Source organism: Podarcis tiliguerta (genome assembly GCF_965153285.1).
Source record: "Podarcis tiliguerta genome assembly, chromosome: 16".
NCBI classification, from domain to species: domain Eukaryota; kingdom Metazoa; phylum Chordata; class Lepidosauria; order Squamata; family Lacertidae; genus Podarcis; species Podarcis tiliguerta.
This window is the reverse complement of record NC_139549.1, coordinates 26,720,737-26,732,527: the sequence shown is the minus strand read 5'-3', so window position 1 is coordinate 26,732,527 and position 11,791 is coordinate 26,720,737. Positions and strand designations below refer to the sequence as shown.

General features: G+C 41.9%; 1 protein-coding gene across 2 annotated transcripts in view; it reads left to right on the top strand.

Moving 5' to 3' along the window:
• PISD (phosphatidylserine decarboxylase) overlaps window positions 1-11,791 on the top strand; it is a 44,290-nt gene that overhangs the window by 9,081 nt on the left and 23,418 nt on the right. For both annotated transcript variants that reach the window (XM_083417842.1, XM_083417841.1), the window contains exons 2-3: window positions 3,434-3,531; window positions 6,438-6,613. In XM_083417842.1, the coding sequence (XP_083273968.1) occupies window positions 3,434-3,531; window positions 6,438-6,613 (274 nt within the window). The remainder of the gene's footprint in view (window positions 1-3,433; window positions 3,532-6,437; window positions 6,614-11,791) is intronic.

The following is an 11,791-nucleotide window of genomic DNA, read 5'->3' as shown; positions in this document are numbered from 1 at the left end:
GGAAAGGAGGGCCTTTCTAGTGTTGTTCGCAAACTCCTTTAAGCTGCCGAACAGAGTTGTGGTTCTCAGTGCCTTGCATGTGCTTTCCCACTCGAGTCACAGAGGACAGAAGAGAACTCTGTGGAACTCTGATCTGAATTACTCTCCATTTATAGTGTGGAGATTGGACTCTAAATAACCTCACCATTGCTACCATATATACACACAATCAAGTCCCAGGGAATATATAAGTTTGGGCTCTTGAATGTTTCCCTGCCACCCTAGCTGTAGGTCACTGGGAACACACAGGGGCTAGACATTCTTTGCTCATCTTTCCATCTCCATAAAATCTCAGGAGACTGGGAGCAGAGGTGACTGGGTTCTCTGTCCCCTCATCAACCTCCATGAACTTCCTCAGGATACTGATTTAGTTACTCCCTCTTCGTTTCAACTTTCAGGTAGAACTTACAAGAAAGAGGCTCTTGAGCAACATGTGCAAATGAGAGAAAGCCAACTGTGCCATGCTTGCACCTAAATCAGGATTAACACAATGCTAAAACATGGTTTAGCCCTGTATTGATGAGCCTGCTCCTCTCTTTCTGCACAGCTGGAAGGAGGAGTTTGGAAGCTTTTGCTTTTGGTTCACCACAGTTTGTAATTTTGTCAGAACAGGCAAACTGTGATTAATATAAGCTATGGTTAGTTTAAAACAAGCCATGTTCAAACCATGGTTTCAGAAAGTGCAGGGTTGGGGGGAGCATTAGTGCATTAATAATTCCAGCCATAAAATCCATTTCAGCCTAAATCAAATGACTGTCCTATTTGCATATCAACTTAATTCAACTTGCATACAAAAGTTAAGAATGACCAATTTGCTCTATTATAAAAACTAAATAAATGATATTAAATATTAAAATAATATAAATGATTATATATCATCATCATCATCTTTATTATATTTTTCATAATAATAATAATAACTTTATTATTTATACCCCGCCCATCTGGCTGGGTTTCCCCAGCCACTCTGGGCAGCTTCCAACAAAATATTAAAAATACAATAAAGCTCATATGACAAAAAATTCAATGCACATTACTTATTCCACTACCTTTTAGAACAAAGAAAAACAAAAAGGAAAAGGGGGGAAATATACTGAAAACCCTCAAAGAGCTTAAAAGATAAAATACATTAAAGGGTCTGGGAGAACAAGGCATTCCTTGCCTGGTACCAAAGGAGTAATGTGGCACAGCAGGCAAGCCTCTCTAGGCAGAGCACCACAGGTGCAGGCAAGGGTGAGAAGGAAGGTGTTAGATGCCCAAGAGGACCTGGCTCTTGTCACCAGTTTATTCTATAAAATGTGGGCTGTCTTGAGTACAGCGTCAGTAGAAAGGTGAGATATAAATTATAACTAAATGCACAGTTCTGTCATGGCACTTTATTTGGCCCTAAGGACTGTAATATGAACTGGCTCCCTGGCAGGTGAAGGCAGCCAACTCCAGTAAGTGTGGAACATTCTGATCTTCCTCTGTGGAGGCTTTATCTGCAGGCACAACTAGCTATTGGGAAGAGGAAGAGCTCCTATTCAAAGCTTTTCAGTAGTGCCTCAGAGACACCTCTTATTAACAGCTGAAATATATGCAGCTGTTGAAATCCATTGAACTCATGATGGAAGCTTTCGCCTTGTGTATGTTGACTTCCAGCAGTTTGACTTCACTCCCAAAAGGCACACTCCTCCATTGTCTCCTGAGACAGATGGATGCCAGCAACAACAAGATGAGAAACAGTTTTAATCAGTCAGTGTAGAGAGCTGTGCTTGATGCTAAGAGATCTGGACTCATATCGAGGTTCAGCTTTGGACTTTACTGAGTGGTCTTGGGCAAGTGACTCTGCCTAATTCCATTCACAATTTGTAATTGTATTAGTGGCATAGTTTTCAGTGCAGGTGAACAAATGTCAGGATTCTGAAATGTCACCATAAAATAGAACCAATGACTTTGTACCCAGTGACCCCCATTAAATTTTGTGAGCCAAAGTAAGCAATCTGGGATATGCCTCAAACTCTGGCAGGGTGTGTGTGTCACAAATAGCAAGGGTTTGGTTTAACCCTATCTTAATGGGTCCCTAATGGCATCTTCCCCACCCTAATCACACATATAGTGAATAGTAAATCACTGCACACATTTGTGTACATTTGCAGATTGCCACATGTCTCTGCAGAGATCCATTTCTTCACACAGTGTATAATTATCTGGAATTTGCTGCCACAAGATGGCCACCACATTGGATGGCTTTCAGTGGAGGTTAGCCTTATTTTTCAAACATTTGTCTATCGATGGTTATATACTATACCCAGTGTCAGAAGCAGTACATCTCTGTATGCCAGTTGCTGGGAATTCCAAGTGGGAAGAGTGGTTTAGCCCTTGAAGTTCTGCTTGTGGGGTTTTTATGGGTGCATCTGGTTGATCGTTGTGAAAACAGGATGCTGGACTACTAGATGGGCTTTTCGTCTGATCCAACAGTGCTCCTTCAGTGTTCCTTCTCATCCATACCAATGTGGTAGTGGAGGATTTCAATAGGGTACCTATTCTCCTCTCCCCCATGCATTCCCTCACCTGGTATGATGAGAAGCATTTTGCTATTCATCATAAAAAAAAAAACCAGTTCCTGAGTTTCACCCACCTGTCATAACCAAGGAACTGTACCTGGAGCAAGTCTGTAATGACAAGGCTTGATTCTCAGCGACTCCCATACAGTGTTGTGCGACATAGAAAACTTGAAAATAAATTCCATAGGGAGCAAATCTTAATTCAAATACTTTAATTAGGAGTAGGCTTAGGCCATTGGCTTGAATTTGCTTTAGTGTGATATTTTCCAGCTTGTAAGGTCTCATGTTCTCTGATCTGATTACACTGCAGAACCTCTCAGGGTTAACAAGAGGGTGTTCACTTGGCCACAGTAATGTACTTCCCTCCTCACAACTCTAGATTTTCCATACACATCAAGGTTGATGGGTTTAAAATGCCCATGAACTCTGCTGCCGGCCTCAAGATAGAAGAGGTTGCAGAGGTCAGGGCTTCAGGTGCAGCTTCCTGTATTTCTTTACTGCTAAATTTGTCCTCAGTAAAAGCAGATTTTGGAAAGCCTGCAGAAACAGGAAAAAGTGGGCTAAAAATAATGAAGTGCAGCCCTGAACCTGCCAGTCAAGAAAGATGAAATGAGCTCTCCAAAATACACATTGCATGATTTATTTATTTTAATTCTAAAAAGATTTATAACTTGCCCATCTGGAGTAGGTAAGGTAAAGCAGGAGTAGGTAAATGTTACACAGTAATCCAAAGGAAGATAATGATTTGTAGCTCGGTTTATGAATATGTGTAGTTAATGTAGATTCTTTATATAGATATGCATCCATAATTATTTGTATTTTCCTGTTTTTATACCCATCACCACCAGTACCCTTTTCCACAGCAGCATTGTAAGACATGATAATCAGTCTATGAAGAAGATGTTGGTACTTTGGAAGCAACCACTTTCCCCATTCCTCCTTACTGGTAAGAATCCTCATATTTTTTCATCTTATTGTTTCTCTTACCACTTCAAACTATGATTACAAATTATGGTTTGGAAGCACAGTATTAAAGGTAGTTGGTTTGTTCAGGAAGTGGAAGAGAGAAGCTTTTTGCAAGAGAGGGTTAGGGAGGGTATGGAAGGCTGGTTTCAATACACGGAACAGGACATGATCCTGTTTTCTGATATTTGATACTAATGCAATTTTGCTTTGTTTGAGTCTGTGACACTACATAATAAAGAATCTGTAATCTGTATGTGATGATGATTGTGACATGTCATGTATTGCAACTGGTCTTTGATGTTAAATTTCTGATATCCATCCTTGGGAAATTTTAGGTCTCTGACTATTAGATGAAAATTAAACCTGTTGGTTTTGTAGTTCTTGCTGAATCAAACATGTGAAGGTACTCATCATGTATACGCAGCATGAGTCTTCTGGTAGTGATGTAGGCCAGAACTGTTAATTACGTTTTAATCTTTGAAATTAATTTTGTTTGGTTGTGGCCAATTGATGCCTTATGTGCAAGCTCAAGGACTTTTAATCTAGTGAAACTGTCTGCTAACGGAGGAGGTGAGGCAACTTTTTACTTTCTCCCCCTGCCCCTGGCCTGCAGACTCCAGTGACCCCTGAAAATCTGCTCTATAGAGTTGGGAGACCATCCAGAATAGGGTGGTTTTGTTCTGCCTTGAGCACAGAGATGTCCTGTCCCAGCAAGATGGGCAGATTTGCCAGTTTTAATCAAATGGATTTGAGAAGGGAGTTGCACAGACCATGAACCACCACAGAGAAGGCCCCGTTTCCTAGTGGGGACACCCAGAGCCAGGCCACTAAAGAAGATCTGAATAATGTCCATACAGATTTATATAGGAGGCGTGTAAACGATGTAATATAGCTGGAAGAAGTGCAAAAGCCTTGGCTTCCTGAACACTTGAAACAATTTCCAGAAATTTAATTAACTACTGTAATTAATTAATTAACTAATTAATTTTATATGTGGCTCTTCATCCAAAGATCACAGGCTGGTTTACAGCATTAAAATACAAAATGAAAACACAAAGTACATAACTTAATTACAATAGCAAAAACCAATAATCCCCCACCCACAGACAAATATAAAAGTTTTGACCCCAAGGCCTTTAATTAATACATTCTAATCCAGAAAAAACCCGATGCAGCTAATGTGGCTTATTCTCTCTAGTTGTGTCAGTCTCTGGGGTCCCAAAAGAAGGAAGAAAGCTCAGAATAACATAGTCATGGTTATCTTGTTCTCAGTGGCAAGAAGGAAAGGTTGGTGGCTTGCTGATTTACATAAGGGCTAGCTAATCAGTTTTGTACAAATGCAATTGTTACTGCAAGTTGGAAAAACATGTTTCCTTTCCACTGAATCTGGTCCATGTGTCTAAAATGCAGCGAGAGTGCTTTCACAGCAGTCTCACTGCTGAAACTATTTTTACATTGTTTTAACCAGCCATAGGACCTTATGGTGAAGAAACCTTGTCAGTAAAAAACATCTGCCTGTATGCAAATGTATGCCAGTTTGCATCCTAGCTGTGGTTCTTTTGCTCCCACAAATGATTCCCAGAAGACTTCATTTTAGTGTATGCTCCTGTCCAGCAGGTGGCAGTAGGGAAGTGCAAGATGCTTCTTGTGCTATGATAAGAAACACAGATTAATAATATCCATGCTTATATAGAGATGGAAAAGGATTAGAATGATATGAGGTTTCTTTCCCCCCCCCCTTCCTTGTTTTCTTTGATCTTTTGGCTCTCCAATTTGCACTGTTAACTGAGTGGAAGCACCATGTGTCTCTATGCAGGACCATAGAGTGCAAGAAGTGCCTGTTGTGTGCAGCAGAGCCCTGGCTTTATGTGTATTTTGCCTTTCACAGCTCTCTGGTGATTTGGGTTGTTGTCAGTCTTTATGTTTGTAGCTGTTTGCTGTCTCTTTGATTTTGCAGCTTCCAGGCTACTGGAATGTTGGAAAACAGCCATTTCCCACTGTGCCAAATACCAAAGAAACACAATGTTGTACTTTAATAACATTTCAGAAATGGTAACAAAGGAAAAAACATTTGAAATATTTTGATGCCAAAATGTAAGAGGTACAAAGGTCAGAAGCACATTTGGTAGTCATCTCCCCATCATATTTTGCCAGCTGTTATTAAGCAAAAATATGAATGTGGCAGTAGCCCTCCATTGAAAATCTCCGGCTTCCAAGGTGGTTTTCACAGGCAATGCAACACCCCAGAAGGGATGAATGAATGCCCATTTTGGTTTCTCTCAGTTTCTCATTTTATCATTCTTAAGTTAACAGCTCAGGTCAAAGATGCCCCAGAGATCACTTGGTCCCTTATATCTCTGCCCAATCACTGAGTTCTTTGGAGGAGTTTCAGTGCCTTCAATATTGTGGGCCCGATTTTATGCAACTACCTCCCAGTTGAGGTTAGACATGTCCCCTCCCTGTTGAAGTTCCAGTAGCTACTGAATTTTTTTTTTATTCCAGTAGGCTTTTTAACTGAATTCTGATTTTATAATTTTAACTGATTTTTATTTTGATTGTATTGAATTTTATGTACACTGCTTAGAGTTGATGTAGTGAATGAGTATATAAATTGTCAAAGTAAAATAATTGTTTTACTTGAATGTGGGCTCTGTTCCATAGTGCTCTATGTTTGAGAACTGAAGCTGTGAGTTGGGAATTGATTTATCTAGGAAGTGACATTGATGGTTTGAAAGAACCCCCAGTCAATCTTTGTAACAATGGTGATGTTTCTCTCTGGGCTGGCTTGGAGATGCCAGGTTCACTGTGCAACCTCTGCCTCTGTTACACCGCAGTGTCAATGGCTACCTGCCTGATTTCCTAAAGTACGATCTCCTTTTGTTACAGGTCAGCGGAAACTCTACACTGCACCGGTGAGGAGTGTACTGCGGTTACGCCCACTGCACCTTTTGGTGGCTACAGGCGGAGGTTATGCGGGGTACAAGCAATATGAGAATTATAAGGAGAATCAGCTCAGAAAGTCGGGTTTAGAGCCACCCCCCAAAATCGCAAGTGATTGGGAGGTAAGTTGTGGAAGTTTTTATGCCATGTGTTTAAACGTCTCACCATCCCTTGCTAAAAACATACATGAACTTGCCGAATGTAAAATGAAATGAATGGTGTGGTGCAGTGGCTCTAAAGTTTTGTGTCTTGGGTGTGAGAAACCCAAGCTGAATTCCTTCTCAGCTCTGCAGCTTGCTGAGTGGCTTTGAGCAAGTCACGGAGTGCCAGTCCAGGGCTGCTATGATGTGTAACCATCATTCTGAGTTTCTTTGAGGAAGGGCAGAACACCAATATGCATTCATATTCAGCCTTTTTTCCTCTTCTTTTTCTTTTTGGACCCACCTATTACCTTTTATCTTGCTCCCTGGGTGTCATGACTAGTGGCATTTTGGTTTAGTTGCCTGTTGTAACAGTGATGATAGCAATGAATTTTTTCTAGAAAACAAGGTGCTGGAACTCACCATGAACACCTCCCTTGTTCTCTTAAAATGGCAATGGTGCCCAGTTGAGAGGTGCTGGAAATGAGTTCTGGCGGGTTCTGGCTTTTAAAAAAAGCCCTGTGTGATAGTAATAAGGAGGGAGGGCCATATTGCTCCATGGTAGAGCACCAGCTCTCAATGCAGAAGGTCCTAGGTTCAGTTCCCTGCTTCTCCAAGTACGGCTGAGAAAGACAGCAGTCCGAAACCCTGGAGAGCCACTTATAGTCAGGGCCTTTTCTGGACCACAGAAGGAGAGGGGTCTTTAAAGCATTTGGCTGATGAGTGCAAAGGGGGTTCTGTGTGTGGGTCTCTTACCTGGATGAGTGGTAATGCAGTCACCGGTGGTTGTAGTACCTGCAACATGGAGCTTTCCTTCACCAGGGCTCTAGGGTGGCCAGTTAAATGAGTGAACTTTGGATGGCTTGATTCCATTAGGAACTAGGTACGAAGGAGTGCAACTGCATAGTCTGTAGTTCTGATGCTCCTGTGTGTCTGTGTGTATTCTGCCAGTGACTCTGCAGTTGTTGAATACAAGGTCTGAGCTGTGCCAACCCTCTTGTTCCTGCTGGTGTGACTTCTGTGTCCTGTAGTTGGCTCCTTGAGCAGAACAGCTTGTTCTGTTGGTGCTGAGGAATGTTTCTGGGACTGTTTTCTATTTCTCTCTGTGTTTCTGCAAGTGGTCTCCACGGCGTGTAAATGTGGTATGCCCCTTTCGCTTTAAAAACTGCTGGCCCCCAACCTTTACACTTTTGCATCTGCCCATTATCTCGCTCTTGTGGGGGGGGGGGGGGATGAACACAGGTCCTAGTTAATGCTCCTTTTTTTGATGTTAACATTTCTGTATAGCTTCCTCCTGCCCTGTAAATCAAGTGTCCCACCTCAGAGCCTCAAATCATGTGCTAAGATGTTGGAATGCAGTGTTTACTGACAAGTCTGCGGCTTGGCTGGCCCCTAATTGCACCCCTGAATTGAATGGCTTGCCAAATTAATAGTAGAAGGGGGGGGGGCTGTCTTGCTTCTTGCTGCAAACGGTTTGTTACAACAATGGGAGGCTCAAAAAATATAAAAGCTTGATTGTTCAAAGTGGAGTCTATTTTTGCTGACCCCCCCCCCATTGCAGGTTTTTTTGTATCCTTGGTCACAAATGACTGAGCTTTTCCCACTTCTGTATGGGTAATGAGTTGTGTAGCTGCCCATCACCAGAACAGGAATGGATTGCTGGGAGAGAGAGGGGTTTGCCCCTTGATTCAGTCTCCAGTACACAGGGCTAGCCTATTTGTGTTGGTAGGAAGGTGTTACATTTTAAATTGCACTTGAGCTTGCTGCAAAGTGGCAAGGGTGCACAGAGTGAGAGTGTATAAAAGAGGCAAATTTCACAGAGAAGCAGTATCGGTCATAGCAGGAAGAAATCAAGGACTGCCATGGCACTAATTTCATCAAAAAATTCATCAAATAAAAATTAGTTGTGTTCTGTCAGCACATTCAGTTGTTGGAGCCTCCATTGCTGGTCTGAATTAAAACTGCTTTGTGAGATCACCATAAATTTATGGAAAAGTATGTCATAGAATCATAGAATTTGTGGAGTTGGAAGGGATTCCAAGGGTCATCTAGTCCAAACCTCTGCAATGCAGAAAACACAATTAAAATTCCCTGACAGATGGTCATTTGATTCCCAGCAGGTGTCAGCATTAAGTTGTTAAGCGCCAACCTTGCTTTAAAGCAGGCTTTCTCAAACTCGGCCCTCCAGATGTTTTTGGCCTATGACTCCCATGATCCCTAGCTAGCAGGACCAGTGGTCAGGGATGATGGGAACTGTAGTCTCAAAACATTGGCAGAGCCGAGTTTGAGGCAGGGATGGAGTACAGCCTATGCCCTTCCAAATGTTGCTACTGGGGCTACTGGGAGTTGCAGAGTCCAGCAACACCTGGAGAAGGGCCACTAGTTCCCCGTTTTTGCTTTGACATAGAGCTCTGCTTCCAGCTTTTCCAAAGTTAGATCGCACTGTGAAAATGAGAGGGGGATTTACTTCCATTTAATTAGATGAATGAAGATGGCTCGGGTTGCATTGGGTAGACATGTTATCATGCGGCCAGGAGGCCGAGAATCCAAAAAGCATTTCCTGATTGTGTTCACGCGCTGTGTCCAAAGGGGTTAGAGGTCTTTAGGGAGAAGAAGCCTTTCCTCCAAAGAGCTCGGCATTCTTGCCACATCGATTTACACAAGGAAGCCTTGACCAAAGAATGTGCTTGTGTACACTTGGCCGGATGAGAGCAGCTTTTCGCCTTGAGCTGCAGCTTATTCATTTTATATTTTCCTTTGGTGTGTGAAAAAGCTCCCTGCTTTTTTGTTAATGAAGAGACTCTTAGCCATTCTAGTGGGTTGCTTTGTGTCTTTGCATTTCAGGATGGCTGTTTCTGTATGGCGCAGACCTGGGGATTCTGCATAAAAGATTTTTCTGCCCTTTCCAGTTGTTTGTTAGCTGCCTTGAGTACCATTTGTTGGAAAGGTAGAATGCAAATTGAGCAACAACAGCAAAAGCAACTTCTTTTACTATTCAGTTAATGAAGAGAATTTACAGTGGTACCTTGGTTTAAGAACAGGTTAGTTTATGAACAACTTGGATTAAGAACGCTGCAAATCTGGAAGTAGGTGTTTTGGTTTGTTAACTTTGCCTTGGAAGCAGAACATGTTCCGCTTCCTGTTGAGAGTGTTCCATTTGTAAATTGAGTCCCCCGCTGCTATGGGAAAGCACGCCTTGGTTTAGGAGCGCTTTGGTTTAATCCGGAACAGATTAAGTTAGTAAACCAAGGTACCATTGTATATCTCACTGATTTAGTGGCTAACAATAAAAACCAAACTGCGGGAGGCAGTGGAAGACAGGAGTGCCTGGCGTGCTCTGGTCCATGGGGTCAAGAAGAGTCAGACACGACTAAATGGCTAAACAACAACAATAAAAAAACACTAGAAATGTTAGCAACAAATTCATATAAAAGCAGCACAAAACAGCAGTGGGATAACCTTAGCAGCCACGTATAATGATGGGTAAAATCAAAAGATCTACAAATCTTGGGCAAATGAAAAGACATTTCAGTTTGCCTCAGACCAGGTCCTTGTATAAGTGAACCCCTGTAACTTTTGCTCTCCTGTGTGCATAGGGTGAAATTCTCTGCATGCATGCAGTGGTCATCATAGGCTCAGATACAGCTACTGAGAGAGGGTTAATTTGCTGAGCTTTTTGTTGTTTCCCCTGCTCCCCGCTATTTTATTTTCATTTAAATGTAAACACCAAATACTATTGCACAATTGGGCTCAGAATAGATAATGGGAATGCTGCCTACAACCCAGGTAGAAAAGGTGCTGCCAAGATCCAAGAGAACTCTGTGAACTTTGGAGGAGCCCCAGTTCACAGTGACACCTGACACTGAGCACGCGGCGCGTAACCTGGCCTGCTCATGCAGCTTAGCCGTTCCTAGCTCTGGAGAGGGAACCTTAGTGTGATGGGCCATACTTTGGCACCTGACAGCCCTAAGAAACATGAAGCCCCAGTGGCGCTTCACCGACGTAGCCTTTCCTGGCGGAGGGGAGTGGCATGCATTGATGAGTGATCCACTCTGATGACATGGCACACTCTGCTGAAAGGGTACAAATTGCATCTGTGGGCTCTGTTGCAATATGATATCTCCTGCTGCTGGAGATCCTGACTCAGAAAATAATCAATGGAAAACCCCAGGCGGGGACTCCTTTCCTGAGCCTAAGTTTGCTGCCGGTACAGAATGAACTGTAATGTGGGTCAGTCTGGCTGCATTGCCAGTACGTATAGTTAAAATGAGTGAAAAGTAGCCTCAGCAAGCAGCCTTCTCCATCTGTAGTGTGAACTTAATGGACAGGGTGGTTGTAAGTGTATTTTGAACACTTGGAAATGTAATAACAAATGTTATTAGTTTTGCTGCCTCATAGCCCAAAATTTCCAGATGGTGTACATAAAAATAATTAAAACAGAATATAAAAGAATAAAAAGTACAGTAAAACAATAGTATTGGTAGATCGCTAGATGCAGTGATGTGATACAGAAAATGTTCTGAAACAATTTCCCCCCAATGCTTCATTTTTCTGCGGAAAAATAACAGCTATCTGATGTTAGCAACTTTGAGTGCAAGAAAAGCCATAGATAAATGTATAAATAAGGAAATGGTTGTTCAGGAAACCACATAGTGTTAAATGGGGGAAAAAATGACTTCTTTAAAATTCTGCCTGTAGTTATTCCACAGAAGCCACGTGTCTTTGACTCTGTACCTTCTGAGTCATTTTTGAGCAAATAAGTATTTAGCCGGTTGAGAGAGAAGAAGAACCCCAAACGTTTAAAACCTAGAGTCATCTCCTCAGAGATACAGAAGTTAAGCTGTGCTAAAATTATTGTGAAGAATTGTTGTGGTTTTTATTCTTTTATTTTATTTTCATTTATGAATCACTTATCATGAGGCATCTCAAAGCGATTTAGTATGTAATATGAACATATATAAAACAGTTACACATGTGCAACAGTTTGAAACAATTGCATATATAAAAACAAATTACACCCGCATAAACATGTTTGGAACAACAACACATACACCAAATCAGTTCAGATCCCATACAGGTACCAGTCCTTTGCTGTATGCATGCTGGTATCTGTGATTTTCAGAACTTTGCAATACTGAGGACTTAAAAACACTCACTGCT